Below are 18968 nucleotides of genomic sequence, written 5' to 3'. Positions count from 1 at the left end.
TTACCATAAAGTTCATTAGTTAACATGAACTAATAATGAACTGCACTGAGCCTATACATCATTTATGAATGTTTGTTAATTTCAACATTTACTAATACATTATGAAAATCTAATAAAAATCTAACGTTAGCGAAGTTTACTAAATACAGTAACAAATGTAGTGCTCATGGTTGGTTCATGTTAGTTCATACATTAACGTTAACAAATGAACATGATGCGAAAACTTGAGAAAATGAGATCCAGGCGGTCCTGCAACAGTTATATCAGAGATCATAAGGAACACATTTATTAATTAAAAAATGATAGAGACAAACAAATTGATTAATTAATAGATGAAGATGAAGAATATACAGAAAGAAGGAACAAAATTAAGATATTTGCAGAATGAAATGAGAGATAGAAGAGAAGAAGCAGAAAATGCAGAAGAGATGCGAGAAGCAAAAAGAGCAAAGGAAAGCTAAACTATCAAAGACTCGGTCCGTTTTTACATCCCGATCAAACTTGTGTTTTGGTCTAATAAGAAAAGGTCAAACAGACTGATCCATTACAGTTGGTGTCACGGCTAGGTCAAATGTCAAAGATAGATGAAAACAGATACAGAAGGTGTTGTTTCGACACCCTTAAGGGAATTTTACAGACCTTGCATTATCTCACGTCTGAAGAAATGGAAACAGACATATTTAGATATAAAGGTACATCAAGTTCAAATGAGCAACTAATTCTGAAAACACCATCGCTTCTGCAGCACTCGTCCGATATCTGACCACAAACGTGTCCACACGACCTGAACAACTGAATATACACACTCTTATATATAAAAGAAGAATAACCATAAAGGAGCAAACACTTGAAAATATGATGAGGATTAATATATGGAGTAGGAGTACGTGAATATATGAAATCAAAAGTAATATGGATAAATCATAAGCCATAAATCATTAAATGATTAACATGAAATATGAATAAAATGCATGAATATGAATATTGAGCATTTTGGATCCACCAGAACCTTACTGTAAAGTAAAAAGTTTAATCTGAACGATCAGGGCGGTTTCCAAACCCATCTCACCATTGGGTCTCTGCGATCAGTTTAGCTCACGATGCTTCTGAGAAACAGCCCTGGATGTGGAAGTTCATGATCTGCTCCAGGATCAGTTTCTGAACAACGCTGGATTACAGTTTTTTACAATCGTTAGGACACATTTCTCAATACTTAGGCCACTTTTGCAAAACTCTTCACACAGTTCTCCTAACCAACTTCCAGCTTGGCAAAGCAGTTCATTTCACATTCAAAATGCACTAAATCTACCAAAACACTTCATTCATGTCTCAAATCAACTCATTCTTCCAGAACACTAGCAACATGTAGCATTATACAATGTTTTCTTGAGTAAAACAAGGACATAACTCTGTTTACAATTCACTGCAATATATGTTACTGGAATGAATCAGACATGATGCAGAATTCGTCAGTATTTTATGTCGTTTATTTGTTTTTATATTTTTTTATAATTCCAAAATACAAGAATTTGTATACACACCATCCACTGATACAGATACAATTCAATTGTTTTTATAGCATTTAATTTTAAGATTTAAAATATATTTTTAATTACAATATTACTGTAGGAATGTAGCAAATTGCCGTCTTATGCAGTTTTGTATGATGTTATTGTTTTGAACATAAGTTTAACAGTTTTGAAAACATTATGTGCTGATTGGCCTGTACATGCAGATGTTTGTGTCCATCTTCTCTTCCCGACCGGACACGGATTCACATGGAAGCACATTTCTGCCACATGAGGAAAAATCTTGCTTTGCTCAGTCATAATTATGACATAAAACTGATGAAATGAAAAGTCAAAATTCTGAAATAGTCAAAATTATAAAAGGTAAAAGGTCAGATAAAAGGAGGAAATTTATGTTGTTATCTCATAAATCACTTAGTCTGTTATAATTTTTCAACTTTTTAATGTCATAATTATGACTTTTCAGTTGTAGTATGTCATAAATTGCATGTCAATAAAACAATAAATTGTTTTATTTTGATATAAATGATACAAAATAAAACTAAATGACAAGAGGTTGTACTGTTTCAAAGCAGCTTCTCAGTAATAAACAGGAAAATAACAGATTCATCAGATACGAGACTCGTTCAACAGAGTCATTATTCAGATCACTTCAGTTCAGTTCAGTGTTGTTGAGTGCAGGTAATAATATTACTGTGTGTAAGTGTCCTTTAGCCCCGGCTGAAGCGAGAGGATCGGAGGAATCATCTCCTCTGCAGAGACCGATCCAGACTCGCTCTGGCTCAGCTGAAGCTGAATTAACTGACATGAACTGCTTCAGCGCAGTGTGTTTCCACTTCATCAGTGATGCAGAAACTGAGTCTATTCACACTCCACACCAGTCGCACCAAAAAACCAGTGCTCATAAATCAGAGCTGCTTGTTGAATGCGTGTTTTGAACTCAGGCTTGTGTGAGAGCCAGGCTCAGTCTGGAGGTCTGGAGCGCCGTGACCCGCTCAGGTCAAAGGTCATGGCTGTGGTCAGCGAATGAAAGCCTTGGGGCTCCTTGCAGGACAAAGAGAACCCATCAAATACTGGCCTTCACTTGCTTTCCCAGCGGGCTTTGCATACAAAAGCCTGAGAGAGGAGCTTCATGAGTCTCAGGAGCCTCACAGGCGAACGCTCACAGAAGAGATGATCCAGCTTCTTTCATCTCTTAACGACGTTTGTGCAGTTGTTCGTGCCGTTCGTAAAACCCCCGTGGGACAGACTGACTCGTGCTGGATCTGGACTGTCTGGACGTCACACTCATGCGGTTCTCCGGCGGCTCTGGATCTCCGCTCCGCTCTCTGCTCCTCATGTGCTTCTGGCCCGCGGCTGCGGCCGGACCCGCCGCTCCGGATCATCCCGGCGTCTGTCCGAATCACATCAACCTGAACCTGTGGGTGGACGCGCAGAGCACCTGTGAGAGGGAATGCCAGACTGACCAGGTGAACAAACACAGACGCTCTAATAACAACACTGACAGAGTTTAACTTATGTAACTCATTCCTGTGATCAAAGCTGAATTTTCAGCATCATTTTCTCCATTTCTTCAGTGTCACATGATGCTTCAGAAATCATTCTGATATGATGATTTGCTGCTCAAGAAACATTTATGATTATGTTGAAAGCAGTTGTGCTGCTTCGTGAAGTGTGGAAATCGTGCTCAGGAGGTTTGAAGAACAGCAGCATTTTGAAACGACACTGACTCAGATCTGCGGGGGTTTTCGTAACTCTTCTCCTGAATTCACGCCCTGCAGATTAAACCGTGTTGCACTTTTCACACTCTCAGATGCAGACAGGAAGTCGCTTGCAATTTTAGCTCAGTTTAAAACAAGATTTGCAGTTTTTCAGCGTGTGTCACGTCCGTGTGCGTTTGTTGATCAAAGACTGATATATGTGTGGCTGTGTTGAAGATCTGCACTGCATTAGAGAAGAGCTGTTTGAGAATATCTGCATTATTCCAAATGCAAACCCAGTTCACCTCGTGATGAATATATTATCAGCATAAATTATATATAAATATACATAAGAATGTCATACTATAGTGACTTAGGATTTTGTCAGACATTCTTATATATGATTTCTAAGATGTCTGACTGAAGGACAATATGAATGAAGCCGCTCAGAGTAAAAGTTTAGTCTTAAGCGTGTCAAAATTCTAAGAATGATGTAATTTTACTCTTATATTTTATCTTAACTTCTTTTTTTTTGTGGTCTGGCATTTTGTTTGACTGGAAAAGTGTAGCAGACCACCGATGATGACTTGTGCCCTTCAGTCCGCAGTAAGCAAGATCGTAAAAAGCACTATTGCATCACGGTCGCTGGCCACACCACAGTGTTTTTTTAATGACCCTAAAAGTCTGTTTAGAGTTGACTGATCAGTTCGTTTATATATTCGTGATTTGCTATGTAGTAGTCCAAATTTCTCTTAACATGAGTATGTATAGGGATAAAGTTGGATATACGTGCAATAGTTAGTTTTTTTCAACTGCTAACAAGTGTTTACCAATACATAAAGTACTTTTTCTAAACTCTTAACACAGCAACACACATACATCACACAGTTAGCCAAATAGTTAAATTTCTGGCCAAAATCATATTTTGTTAAATAAACACAAACTCTACATTTCAAAATGCTAAAAACCTTTTTCAACACACACTAACTCTATCAAAACACAGCAAACCTGATTCAAAATCGAGTCGCTCTGTCAAAACAGCACTGGTTTTCTGTACGACATGAACATGTAGTCAATCAATGACTGTCAAAATACTAACAGTTGATGGCATTATGAAAACTGCATTACTGTCATGTTTCAGTTCTACCTGCAGAAAATATGAAATCCATAGTTTTTAAAATTCAGTTTCCTTTTACCGCAGTAAAAGTATAATGTGTGTAAGCCATTCTACATGTTTGGTTGAGGGTTGAATGTGTGCATTCTTGGCAACATCGCAACTATCTAAAAGTGAATGAGTCATTACCTTATAGACAAATATAGCATGTGCAGTAGAGCAAAGAAACAGAAAGTAACAGGATTGCTCAGGGCAGCTGCTGGTCAAACACGTCCCCTGTGCAGAACTGCAGATGGTTGAAATCTCTTTCTGGGGTTGGGTGTGTGGTGTTGATGGTGTCCCATAGGGGGTGTGATGGTGTCCCCTTGGTATCTACTGCCCTACGCAGACCACATATTGATGGAACAGTGGTAGAGGAATCGTTGTAGTAAAAGATTTACATGAAGCTTTTACTGAAATGAAAACATGAAATTGCTGCCATTGATCAACAACAAATCCAACATGCGTGGCCTGTGGTTACTGCTGAAGCTTATTTTCCACAACAGAATAAAAAAGTATAAAAGGTAATTGTGACAATTCTATTTGTTTGTTTGTGTATTATTTGTAGTTGTAGGTTTATCTCACAATTCTGACTTTTTCCTCTCAGAATGGTGATATATAAACTATAGGAACTGAGAGAAAAGTCAGAATTGTGAGATAAAAAGACAATTAGCTTTTTTTATTTTCAGGAATAAGCTTTCATTGGTTCCACATGTGTAAGCAACAGAGATGCACAGTCCAGCACACATTCTTCCTCCTCTCCTCTACCTCTTCTTCTCCCTTGTCCTGATCCAACTTCTCCTTTCTTCCTTCATCTATTCCTCTCCCTCACCCAGATATTATTTCCTCTCTGCTCCTCTGTGTTGTTCTTCATACACACTGAACGAATCCGATTCAAAGAGTCCTATTTTACTGTGTGTCCATGAAATGAAAGATCTTCAACACCTGACTATTCCTCCAACTGAGACTGGAATCTGCTATTTCTCAATATTTCAGGGATCTGCTAATTAAAATGCTTATCAGTTGTTTCAGTATTTGTTTTATATATATTTTCAATTCTTTTGAGCTGCTGTTGTTGCAAAAGTAGAGGTTTTATAATATAGTTCATGATTGTAACATTGGGTCTTCATTTCTGATTTGCTGTGTTTAAACATTTGCAAATAAGATGAGAAAGATCCATGATTTTGGTTTGGTTTGCTTTAAGCTTTTATGCAAAGAAATTTTAAGCATTTTAGAAACGTGTTAATTGACTGCATTTTGTGTGAAAACGACATGAATTGTGTTAATGGTGTGATCAAAACAGACGGATGTTCTGCTAAATGTGTTTAGAGTTGATGTGACTGCAGATTGGACAAAAGTGTGTTAGCAATTAAAAAAAAAAACGTAATTGAAAGTTAATTGAAACTCGTGTTTGTGTTTCTGCAGGATTGCGCCGCCTTTGAGAAGTGCTGTACTAACGTGTGCGGCCTGCTGAGCTGCGTGGCGTCCCGTTTCTCTGACGGCGATGACGGCCAGTCGGGGGCGGGTGTTCCGGCAGGAGGCGTGGCCAGCTGCGACGAGTTCGTGTGCAGCCAGCAGGGGGCGGTGTGCGACGTGTGGGAGGGGCAGCCGGTATGCAAATGTCAGGACCGCTGCGAGAGCGAACCCAGCTTCACGTGTGCCTCCGACGGCCTCACGTATTTCAACCGCTGCTACATGGACGCGGAGGCCTGCATTCAGGGCGTCGCGCTCGCCGTGGTCACCTGCCGTTATCACCTGTCCGGGCCGAACGCCAGCCCCCTGCCGCAGGACACCACGGCTCAACCCACATCCACCGCTGACGACATCGAGCCCTTTCCACCCACCCTCTACTCCAACCCACAGCACCAGGTCATTTACCTGGGCGGAACGGCCAGCTTTCACTGCGACGTGATTGGCCAACCGAAGCCCGACGTCACCTGGGAGAAGCAGTCTGAGGTGCATGAGCGGATCGTCATGCGGCCGGACCAGATGTATGGGAACGTCGTCATAACCAACATCGGCCAGCTGGTGGTGTATAACGCCCAGATGTGGGACACCGGAATCTACACCTGCGTCGCGCGGAACTCTGCCGGCGCGCTGCGAGCCGATTACCCGCTTTCCGTCGTCAGACGTGACAATGAGGACTTCTTCGACGACGCTGAGGCAGGCTTGCCGTTGGGACGCCCGTTCTCGCCGGCCGACTGCTTGGCGCCCGTGGAGCGGGGCGAGTGCAGCGAGAAGCGAGTAGACTGGTTCTACGACGCGGCCCGGGGTTCCTGCCACGCGTTTGCGCACGGAGGCTGCGAGGGCGGCCGCAACCGCTTCGAGACGTACGAGGAGTGCCGGGCATCGTGTCAGCGCGAGGGGCTGGGCGTGTGCTCGCTGCCGGCCGTTCAGGGACCCTGTAAGCACTGGGAGGCTCGCTGGGCCTACAACGGCCTCATGAAGCAGTGCATGGCGTTCGTTTACGGCGGCTGCCACGGAAACAAGAACAACTTTCGCACGCGGAAAGAATGCGAAGCCAGCTGCCCGCAGCCAAAGCGGCGTCCGTGTAAAAACTGCCGGCCGAGAGGAAAGATGGTGGCGAGTCTTTGCCGCAGCGACTTTGCCATCGTCGGACGGCTCACCGAACTAATCGAGGAGCTGGACTCGGGAATCGCTCGATTCCATCTGCAGCAGGTCCTGCGTGATGAGAAGATGGGCCTGCAGCTCTTTAATACGCAACACCTGGAGGTGCTGCTGACGCGTATGGACTGGAGCTGCCCCTGCCCCAATATCACACAGCACCACCAGCTCCCCCTGCTGGTCATGGGCGAGGTGCAGGACGGCACGGCCGTGATTCTCCCCGACAGTTACGTCAGACCCATATCTGATCGACGCCTGAAGAAGATCCACGAGGTTCTGGACAAGAAGACTTGTGAGATGCTGCAGAGATTCCAGAACTGATTTTACACGGATCTGGAGGTGTAGCATGATCCGGATTCAGTTGGAGGACACGCATATATATATATTTACTGTATGTGCTACACTGTGATCTTTAAGCTCAAGACTAGTTCTCACATAATGTTCCTCATGTTCCTGGGATCTGCCTTGCTGATGGTACACATGCAAACCAACAAAGTGTGCAGAGTTTCATCTCTTTATCTGTTGATCTCGTCATCATTAATGTGCCAGATCTGAATGGCGAAGGGGACGATTTTCTGAGAATAGTGAATACATTTCAGTCTGTTCCTTACACGAAGCAATATATGGTGACTGCAGATAACTTGAAAAACGGTACACAATTCATATGGACCACTGTTATGATACTTTCATTGTGCTTATAGAGGCTTTTGGAGCGTGACACTCACACTGACTGTTTCTCATGAATCTACTTTTGTCTTCCATAGAAGAAGGAAAGTCTTACAAGTGAGTAAATGATGACAGAGCTGTTTTTTTTTGAGTCAACATTTCCTTAAATATCCCAACAGTAAAGTATTGCTTTTTTTATTTATTGTTTTTGTTGTTGTTGACTCTTTACAATAAGGTTAATTTGTTAACATTAATGAATTAACTAATATGAACTAAGCATGAGCAATACATTTATTAATAAAATATACAGTTATTAATAAAAATACAGTTGTTCATTGTTTGTTCATGTTAGTTCACAGTGTTCTTCATTTTAATAATGTATTAGTAAATGCTGAAATTAACATTAACAATCATTAATGAATGCTGTAGAAGTGCAGTTCATTATTAGTTCATGTTAACTAATGTTGTTAACTAATGATGAAACTTATTGTAAAGAGTTTTTTTCTGTTGCATATTTCTTATAATTATTGATTTCTATAATTAATAATTGTTTTAAACAATAAAAATATGTTATTCTACAGAAAAAGTGACAGCCAAAAGAAAGTTTTTGTTTTTTTCACAACACTTTTCAATAAAAATGTTTAATATACCAAGTTACAAGATGTACATATTTTTATTTTTCAAAATTAGGTGGCAACAGCAGCATCATTACACCGATCGGATAATAATGATCAGATTTCCGGCAGCACAAATATTTTTGAAGTTGAAAAGGGAGTGTGGAGAGAAGTGACTCAGAAGCGCTGCTCTGTTTCCGAGGGTCAGCATGATCACTATACTGAACCAGCTAACGTTCTGGCAAGGCTGGCTCAAAGTTATAAATGACATTCTTCCAATAACACTAACTGAACTTTTGTTTATTGACTTTAATAATGTTCTGAAAACATTAGTACAAAAACATTAATTTATTTCTGATATGTTTATCTTGTTGGATCAGTCTGCTGCTTTTCACACAATTAACCACCAGATCCTCCATGATGAAGTTATAACAGTCTTGCCTCTCAGGTAGGTCCTTCAGGGGTTAGGTGTCTAGGTCGCATCATCTTGCTACTGGAGTACCTCAGGGCTCAGTGCTTGGACCACTTCTCTTCTTCATCTACATGTCATCACTGGGATCTGTTATCGAGAAATATGGCTTTTCCTATCACTGCTGTGCTGATGACACGGTAGCTACTCGCATTTCAGCCTGCCTGACAGACGTTTCTTGCTGGATGAAAGACCAACCTTGCAAAGACAGAACTGCTTGTCAAGTCAAGTCACCTTTATTTATATAGTGCTTTTTACAATGCAGATTGTGTCAAAGCAACCCAACATGAAGATGCATCTTTTTCGTCAACACTTGACCCATTAACACTAACACTTACTATACTATATATCTATTTAAAAAAAAACAAAAAAAAAAAACTTTGCATCACTAACTAGGACTAGTAACAGCACTTACGTATTGTTGCCCTGTTGTACGTTTGATTGCTTCTTTTGTTCTCATTTGTAAGTCGATTTGGAGAAAATCATCTGCTAAATGAATAAATGTAAAGTTAAGTTGGTCATTTGTCCAACATTTTTTAAATGTTACTTGTTTCAGAGCGTTCAGAGAACATTCACAAGTAAAGTTCCCATAATGTTTGAAGAATCATAAAATGGAATGTTAGTTAATGTTTGCATAACCAAGAAAAACGTTTTCAGGGAACATTTAAAATAAATAAATAATGTTTTCATAATGGGAACATTAGAAAAAAAATGCTCTTAAAACATGTTTTGTTAGCTGGGCTTTCATTGAAAACTTTTTTCCCTCCATTCTTCTATTGCAGTCATCTATCTTGCTCTGTGTGAGTATTAAGGTTTGTCTGGATCTTTGATGCACAACATACAGTGGCGAAAATAATTATTTGATCCGCTGCTGATTTTGTAATTTGACCACTTACAAAGAAACGAAAGGTGTATAATTTTTATGGTAGGTTTATTTTAATGGATAGAGACAGAATAACTATTTGATCCCCAAGCAAAACTTGGTGAAGAAACCCTTGTTGGCAAGCACAGAGGTAAGATGATCTAATAAAAATAATCGCACCAACAGTTGTCTTCTTCTCACCAAGCTTCTTGCTGATGGTCTTGTAGCCCATCCCAGCCTTGTGCAGGTCTACAGTCTTGTTCCTGGTGTCCTTTGACAATCTTTGGTCTTGCCCATTGTGGTGGAGATGTTGCAATGGAGGATACAGATTCTGTGGACTGGTTTCTTTTATACTCATAATGAGCTGACATTAGGAGTCATTTCTTTAATCGGTGTTCCTCTTGGGTCCCAAGTCAGAATTCCTGCTGGTGGGTAGGGGATCAAATACTTATTTCACTCACTGAAATGCAAGTAAACTTATAACCTTTATGTGTTTTTTCTGAATTTTCTGTTGATATTCTGTCTCTATACGTTAAAATAAACCTACCATAAAAAATATAGACCCTTTGTTTCTTTGTAAGTGGTCAAACTTACAAAATCAGCAGGGGATCATTATTTTCCTCACTGTACAAGATTGAGAACTTGTTAAATAACATCCGTGTGTGTGTGTTTAATACACCCTTCCTGTGATGTGGACATGTACTCTAACATGATGATCAGGTCAGATATGTGATGAGTATGATTGCAAACACCATGACTTAATGCATCTGTGGTGCTGCTGTTCGATCTGTGAGAAACACACTCACGCCCTGCAAGTGTGAGAAACGCCGTGTTAATGAGGAAATGAGTTTGTCATGAAGAAATGAACAGGAAGACGTTTGTCACACAGACGAACAGCAGCAGGATGGAGACGCTCGGCTGGATTCTGTTCATGTGGGGTAAGAGATGCCCTCAAAGATTCAAATGATCCAGAAAGTACATTATCGTTTTGTAAAAACTGATATAAAGATAAAATATTTGGTTCATATTCCTTGTTTTTGCATTCACGTTAGTCTGTAATCATTATAATGAACTTTACAAACAACACAAGGCTGATGTGTTCCTTTAGATTAGTGTGTGTGTGTGTGTGTGTGTGTGAGAGACGTGTGTTTGTGGAACGCTTTCTTTACATTTACGTTAACTTTTACATTAAGTTGAGGTGATGGAGTGTGTGTGTGTGTGTGTGGGTGTGTTGGGAACAGGGTGTGGTGGTTTTGTAGTGTGGCTATAGATATGTTGACAGGAACTCACACATGTGTACACACACACACACACACCTACACACACACACACACACACACACACACACACACACACACACACACACACATGCACACACACAGCTCTTTTCTCATGATGTTGCTGCACATTTATGGTAGTTATTGTTTATTTTATTTAATGTCAGACTGCAGATGAATAATGCTGTTAGTTAGACAGACATACTGACCGAATGACTGAATGTCCAGAGCGAGAATGAATTTCTATGGTTCTGGTTAGTGCTGGTGAAGCTGGTCGTTCAGTTTGGCGGTTCTAGTTTTGGCTCTTTCAGCGTCTTATGAAACACTGTCAAACAGGAAGAGAAACTCAGTGGATCTTTAAGAAAAAATCTCACAAACATCTCGTGATGTCTCAACAGTCTCTCTCACTTCTCCAGCGTCTCTTTCAGAGGCCTTCAATATCGACACTGAACATCCACTGAGATTTAACGGCACGGCAGAAGATTTCTTTGGTTACAGCGTTTATCAGTCTGAGTTTGAAAACAGGAAACAGTGAGTGAAACACACACACACACTGGTTGCTAGGGTGTTCTGTGTGGTTGCTAGGTGTTTTCTGACTGTCTGATTGATTGTGAGCGTGTTTTTGGCAGGATCATCGTTGGAGCCCCATTAAAAAGAAACTCAACAGGTGAAATTTACAGCTGCACAGTAGATCTGCATTCCTGCAGTCCGCTGCACTGGCCAGGTATCAGCGTCACACACACACTATCTGTCATGGACTTTCTGTTGACTTCCATTGTCTCACACAAACCTTTGTGCATCTGTTTAATCTGTGTCGTGGTTTGAGTTTGTCCTGTCATACTGAGGTCTGATCTCTCTGGTGATGATTGACAGGCTCAGAGAGCGTCCGGTTCTTCGGCATGTCTGCTGCTGTGTCGTCTGCTCCTGTCGGACGCTTGACTGTAAGTTCAGCAGATTCCTTCATTATTCACTTCGGCGTTTGACTTCTGTTCACGGTCTCTTCTGTACTCGTGTCCACTGAAACACTGCAGGAATGTTTTTATTGACTGTCATACTGATGTAAATTGTAGGATAGAAATTGGCAACTCTCTAAAACTTCCCTGAAATTCAGTCTGTCATCACTTACTCTCCCTCATATCATTCCAAACCCACATGACTTTCTCTCTTGAATGAAACACACAAAAGGTGAATGTGAAAATGTGTTTTTCTAGGCAATACCAGTGAACTGGGACTGAAGCTATTATGATCATTATGACTTTTGCACTACAATGCATGTCTTGAAGTCATGTGATGCTTTGTGTGATGTCAGTTTCAAATAGTTGATTACACTGTATCAATGAGCCGGTCGCAGTGATAAACAGCAGAAGATCATGTGCAGCCCACCACCCACTCTAAGCCCGGGCCCACCTGTGTGGGACTCGGGCGCTCTAACAAGGTGTCTGAAGAACAAAGTTTGTAGCGTCAGTCGCTAGAGCGCCTAGAGTGAGGTTTACCCACACAGCTCTTACTAGCCCACGTCTGCCACATAAGCCCTGAGTTTCCTCAGTTCATGGTCTTGTGTTAACATTATGTGGTGTACGTTTATCTCGTCTTTATTATTTCTGCGAAACACATCTCGTTCTTTGGATTTTCACACAGCAACCCCCGACACAACATGAGACCTCAAAAATGTATATTCCCACAGTCCACCTGCTTCTGCTCGAGCAGGGAGATCGCTCCCTTGAGGATCACACGAGAAACTTTCTTGATCTGGTGTGCCTTACTCACTACCCCTACTGCTTGCTGTGTGTTTTCTATCACACTGAGCTTATTGAGCAGGCAAAGACCCATGGATGGCCCTTGAGAGGGAGCTTCACCGAGTATGAGGAGTGTGTGCTGGTGCAGTGTGACTCACCTTTTACCATCTGCCTCACTGATAAGGACATCACCAGCCTCACTTCGGACCCAGAGCCCAGCCAGCTGTCAGTCATGCCCGCAACGGAGCAAGAGCCAGAGCTCTCTGCAATCGCCAGAGGCACGGAGACTTGTGTGAGCCAGCATCAGCGTCTGTCGTTGAGAGCATATTAGTGGAGTTTGTCAGCATGAGATGGAGCTCCGCCCACACTTCCGTCGCTGAGGTTAGCACTATGAGCTGGCTTCCAGAGGAATTATTATGTATGGGAGGTGTTGAGGAGGTATTTACTATACTACAGTTCCTGGTGGCCCCATTCAGTTCCAAGCCTTCTTAGTCATCACTGGATAAGTCCAGTTCAATGTCGCCTTCATCATCCAGCACCTAGTCTTCATCGTCCAACCCCAAGGGTGTACTCACACTAGGCTCTCTGAACCGTGCGCTTGACCCCCAAAGCCCGGTTCGTTTGACAAGTGTGATCGCTCCGTTCTGCACCCGGGTGCGGTTCGTTTAGCCGTCTCTGGCCCGCTTGGAAGAGATGGGCCAGAGCACGGTTCGGTTGGGCTCAAGTGCGGTTCACAAGCATTGTCAGCTCTAACCCTGCCTGAGCACGGAACAGCTACTACTTTTACTCGATAACGCTTTGGAAAACTGATCCTTCGTTAATGAATAACTACACAGGAACAAAGGAATAATGCATCATTAACACTTTAGTAACTACTATTAACTAACAAGAAACTCTGATCAATGAATTAGTAAGTAATAGTGCTCAGTTGAAGGTGGTAGTTCACTATTAGCTAATCAGTAACGATGCATTATTCATTTGTTCCTGTGTAGTTATTCATTAACGAAGGATCAGTTTTCTAAAGTGTTACAGATAAATCTTTTAGGCAGTATCTTAGTAAATGTGCAAATCTTCCTGTTTTCTTCCATTCAAAAGTTGCATCATATATGACGTAAGTATGCTCCGGCCCAGAACATTAAGTGCAATATGAGAGTGGGGGAGTGGGAAGGGGGACAATCACGCTCGGGCTCACTTCAAGGCAACCGTGTCTAGTGTGAGTACACCCCAAGTCTCCTTCATCGCAGATGGTCCCATCCAGCTTCCCTCTTCCACTATCAAAGCCATCCTCGGCCTCGTCTCCGCTGTCTTCCTTCAGGGGCTGTGGGGTAGGGGGGAGTTAAGTTACAGTCATGTTTAGTTTCTCTGTCTTGTTTAGTTTCTGGTTATAGCTGTTATTTGATTATCATCCTCCGTCAAGTCAAGTCAAGTCACCCTTATTTATATAGCGCTTTTTACAATGCAGATTGTGTCAAAGCAGCTTTACAGTGATAACTGGTACATTATTCTGGCTGCACAGCAGCTCTTAAAGAATAGTGTCAATGCAGGCAGATCAAAGCACTGTTGAATATCAAATGTCAAGTCAAATGTCTCTGTGTATATAAGCCCTCAGTTTCTTCAGTTGATGGTCTTGTGCTTACATTATGTTAGTTGTGTAGTGTACATTTATAGCTTGGTGTTCATTAAAAGTCTCTATTCATTCATTCTGGATCACACATCATCTCGTTCATTGGATTATCACACGGCAACCCCTGAGAGAGGGAGAGTAAATGATGACAGAATGACAATTTTTGGGCAAATCATTCCTTTAATAGTTAATGTTCACAGAATGTGGCATTTGGTAAATAAAAAATGGGAGCTGGATTTTTTAAATATTTTATAGAAATATATATATATCAGATGTTTTTGTGATTGATGATCCTCCTGATGTTTCTGATGTGACTGTGTCTATTTCTCAGAGCTGCAGTCCGTATCTTCCTCATGACTGTGATGGAAATTCGTATCTGAACGGCGTCTGCTACCAGTTCAACAGCGGTTTACAGGCCGTCTCAAACTTTACAGCTGCTTACCAAGGTTTGACGAGTCTGACACAGAAACCAGCTGATACTGACACTTTTAGTACTTGGTGAAGTTCCTAAACGTAATTCCAGGAGGAGTGAACCCATCTAATCTCTTAATTAACTGCCGGAGCATAATATTTCAGTTGGTGTGATGTTTACTGACAACTCGATTAATGACTGAAAGACACAATTAAAGATATTATGTTAAATACTTGGGGAATATGTGGATTTATTGGCCATCTTGTCAATAATTTATGGTTTGATTGCTAAAAGAAGTTGTTGTAACAGATGTGTTTCCATATCTTGTGATATTTCTCCAGAATGCACGAAGAGAGAAGTCAATCTGGTGTTTCTCTTTGATGGATCCGCCAGTATGAAAGACAAAGAATTTGAAATGAACAAAAAATTCATTATAGATGTTATGAAAAAACTTTCAAACTCCTCCATAAAGGTAGATAATCCACCACTATTAATGTGGAAATATCGACATGTAATAGTTTGCTAATGATGTTAACGGCACGTGTGCTTGTTGTTTGTCTCTCTGTGTGTCAGTTTGCTGCTGTCCAGTTTTCATCTGCATTCAGAACTGTGTTTGACTTCAATGACTATCAGAACGGCTCCGCTGAAGAGAAACTCATGAAAGAGAAACACATGAAATCTCTCACAAACACACACAGAGCAATCAAATATGTCTTGTGAGTGAAACCTTCATTTGTTTATGAATGATCACTGAATTTACACTTTAAGAGGAAAAGTCTTGAAATGCACACAATGATGGCTCTTTCTGTAGTTTTTCTCTTTTGTTCTGGTCTGATAAACACATTAAAGTTGGACTTTGTCATTCTTTAAATTAGAAGTTAAAACACACTGGTGTAGAAACTACAGAGGCATGATGACACTGATCAAATATTCATATGTCATTATTTCTGATTTATTAAATCACCAGAACCACTCTCCTGAATAATCCGTCGTCTGGAGCCGATCTCAGCGCTCAGAAAGCCCTGGTGATCATCACAGATGGAGACCCCACTGATCCAGATGCTGAAAATATCATCCTTAAAACATGTGATGAGCAAAATATCCTCCGCTACATCATTGGGGTGAGTTTCCTTACAGCTCAAGCTGGTCATTTTCATTCATGTTCAGGTAGTTTGTGGTGTGTCAGTTTCATGTTCAGAGTCACTGTGAGTCAGTCAGTTTGATTCCTGAAAAGTGAAACACTGTGACACTTTCACAGCATTGTTTTTTTGAGAGGCCTGTCATATCAACTTGACAAACAGATGTGAGTTTGGGGCAGGAATATCTAGGAGAGTGTTAAGAAACCTGTCTCGAAACAGTCATTATTTGTGCAATTTGGTGTCTCTAGTAATGCAGAAATGACACAATTCAGCTTTAAGTGGCAAGTACTACAAGTACTAATTTATCACAGATTAGTATCCGTTACTTTTAAGTTTTTTGTCACCGGGTGCACAGGGGAAAATACTCAGTTTTCAGTTTGTTTCCATTTTTCAAGAACCAACATCCAAGTTCAATAAATGATGTTTTACACATTGAGCTGTTTCAATTAACATGGTTATTAAGTGTTTATGCACGCACAGTCAGACTTTATGTTTTTGTTCATCAGGTGGGAAAGGTTAACTTAACCAGACTCACTCAACTGGCTTCAGAACCAAAAACAAACAACACCTTCTACATTCAAGACTACAGTGGACTTGAAGGACTTCTTGACAACCTGCAAAAAAAGATCTACAATATTGAAGGTAAAATGCAAGCGTAAAGAAAAGGGATGTACTGTGTAATGTTTTGTTTTTAAAAATTTTTTTAAATCAGCTAATGAAGAATCTACAGATTATTTTTATAGTTTTCCTTCTGTGGTTTCAGGGTCAAAGGATGCACAGAGCAAAGACAGGCTGAAAGAGTTATCACAAAGTGGATTCAGTGTCCTCTACCACAAGGTCAGAAATATGCCATATTTAAGTTAAAACAACAACAACAACAACAACAACAACAACAAAAACTGTTTCTTTTAAGGAATAATTCATGTTATTCCATAATAGTAGTTGTTCATGTGATTTGTACACTATATTCCAAATATTCTAATGTCAAATGAAACCTCTCAAAATCTCATAAAACGATTTGTCAGTTTGTCAGTAGGCAATGATTCTCCCTGGTTTTTGTGGTGCATTATGGGAATGTTTAGTAGTGAATGTATCAGTGCACTGGAACAATTTCAACACTGTGAAGGTCGAAAAAATGGCCAAACCTCTGAACTAGCTGCTTAAAAGCTATGAATTATTGAAATAAACAAATAAAAATAAATGAAGAACATAATATTTAGAAATCAAAATTGGTCAAAAAATGGTCATATTCAGTCTTGAATATGTAAATAATTTTACATATTGTTGTGTCTATCCCATTCATGGAAATATAAATTAATTTAAATGTTTAATGAACACTTACGATACAAAAATCAATATTGGTTTGCAACTTGAAGGTACTCAAGTAAAACCAGAGCACCACTGATTTGGTTTATTTGTTGACAAATGATTGTATGTAATAGGATTGTAACGGTACATGTATTCATCCCAAACCTTACGGTATGGACATCACAGTTTGGTTCATGCAGTTAGACGACGAATACAGTCAGTCACAGGCGATCCACACTCCAATCCAGAAGGGGCATGCAGTATTGCAACACTATTTGCTAACCGAGAAGAAGATGAACAGACCATCTAAATATGCTTGTAATCTCTCAACCAGTGTATTAACCACAGAAAGATATCAATTAAACCGATTGAGAATAATATCTTATATTACATTTTCCTCAGGCAAGTCATTATCACTCATCAGCTCTCCCTTCATAAGCAGTCACCAATCTCACCACAGTTGTCTGGTCTTGTCATCATGTACGTCTATGTGTAATGCTATGTCTATGACAAGCTCAACAACCCACCTGTTATGTTCACCTTATATGTTCACCTGATAAACCTACCTGTTGTTCCTGACCTGTCTTCTGACTTCTGTCCCTCCTGTCATCACCGTCTCCACCGTCACCACTGCACCTGTAATACACAGACTGTGTTACTCTCCAGCTAAGTCATCCATAGACTCACTCAAATACTCACCATTGCTACATCCAGATCCTGTCATTCATTCCAACCTTATTCCTTATTCTAATCAATAATCTCTGTTTATTCTACTTACCTGTCTGTTGCCTTCTGTTCCATGACAGAAGACCAGGCTGCAAAAAGTAAGATGAGCTAGGAAGTTCTGTTGTCTCGTCCAGACTAGCTCACTAAATGATGAGACCATAAAGGTGTTGTACCGGACTGGGGCCGAGAACTCCCTGATCTCACTGGATTGGACTGGAAGGAGGCCATTTACCAGTATCTGGAGTGCTTCATCCCGTCATTTGTATTCCATCCAGCCTCCAGTCAGAAGTCCCATCCTAAGGTGGCCACCAGTCAGAGGTCCCATCCTAAAATGGCCGCCAGTCCAGTATCCCATCCTAAGATGGCTGTCCTTCCAGAATCTCTTCCCATCATGCCTAACTCCCTTCCTCGTCCAGAGGCGACTCCCTTCCTCATGCAGAGGTGACTCCCTCCTTTGTACCGAGTCCAGAGGGAACTCCCTCCTGAGTCCCGAGTCCAGTTCCTGTGTTCTTTTCAGCCCATATCTGGGCCACACACATGGCTGGGGGCTAACCGTTCCCGGCCTTGGTGGCTGAGCCTGGAGTTTGGGCCAAGGCCACAGAGGCCGCACCACCACCACCCCTTGAGCGGCCAGAGTTCTGCCATGGCTTCCCGAACGGCCAGAATTCCATCCTGGAGTTGACCTACCCTTATCACCCTGACCACCAGTCATGACTCCAGGAGGCCCTTCCCTTCCTCCCCGGCTACCATCTACGGCATGAGGATGCGTCTTCCGGGAGGGAGGAGTACAGTCACAGTCACCAGCACATGCACTCCAACTCCTAGCATTCCTCCTGTTCCACACCTGCACTCTCTCATCAATCACCTGCAAGCCATCACCATCGTTACCACTCATCAGCACTCCCTTCATAAGCTGTCACCATCCTCACCACAGTTGTCTCGTCTCGTCAACGTGTACGTCTATATATGACAAGCTCCACGACCCACCTGTTATGCTCACCTGAGAAACCCACCTGTTGTTCCTGACCTGTCTTCTGACTTCTGTCTCTCCTGTCATCTCCCTGGATCCTCCACTCAGCCAGCATCACCGTCTCCACCGTCACCACTGCACCTGTAATACACGGACTG

General features: G+C 41.4%; 2 protein-coding genes across 2 annotated transcripts in view; both read left to right on the top strand.

The window, feature by feature from the left end:
* Nucleotides 1-2818: 2818 nt before the first annotated feature.
* On the top strand, nt 2819-7359 carry wfikkn1 (WAP, follistatin/kazal, immunoglobulin, kunitz and netrin domain containing 1). Its single transcript, XM_048180174.1, has 2 exons — nt 2819-2998; nt 5808-7359. The coding sequence occupies exons 1-2, from the start codon at nt 2819-2821 to the stop codon at nt 7326-7328; spliced, it is 1701 nt and encodes a 566-aa protein (XP_048036131.1). The 3' UTR covers nt 7329-7359.
* Nucleotides 7360-10425: 3066 nt separating this feature from the next.
* Nucleotides 10426-18968, top strand: part of LOC125263221 (integrin alpha-M-like) — a 33747-nt gene continuing 25204 nt past the window's right edge. The window contains exons 1-10 of the mRNA XM_048182206.1: nt 10426-10556; nt 11294-11426; nt 11525-11619; nt 11769-11836; nt 14587-14701; nt 15009-15139; nt 15241-15383; nt 15635-15788; nt 16313-16448; nt 16570-16643. Of these exons, the coding sequence (XP_048038163.1) occupies nt 10481-10556; nt 11294-11426; nt 11525-11619; nt 11769-11836; nt 14587-14701; nt 15009-15139; nt 15241-15383; nt 15635-15788; nt 16313-16448; nt 16570-16643 (1125 nt within the window). The 5' untranslated portion in view covers nt 10426-10480. The remainder of the gene's footprint in view (nt 10557-11293; nt 11427-11524; nt 11620-11768; nt 11837-14586; nt 14702-15008; nt 15140-15240; nt 15384-15634; nt 15789-16312; nt 16449-16569; nt 16644-18968) is intronic.

The sequence above is a fragment of the Megalobrama amblycephala genome, linkage group LG2, assembly GCF_018812025.1.
Source record: "Megalobrama amblycephala isolate DHTTF-2021 linkage group LG2, ASM1881202v1, whole genome shotgun sequence".
In the NCBI taxonomy this organism is placed as follows: domain Eukaryota; kingdom Metazoa; phylum Chordata; class Actinopteri; order Cypriniformes; family Xenocyprididae; genus Megalobrama; species Megalobrama amblycephala.
Note: the sequence above shows the minus strand (reverse complement) of the source record. Positions and strands in the feature narration are given on the sequence as shown.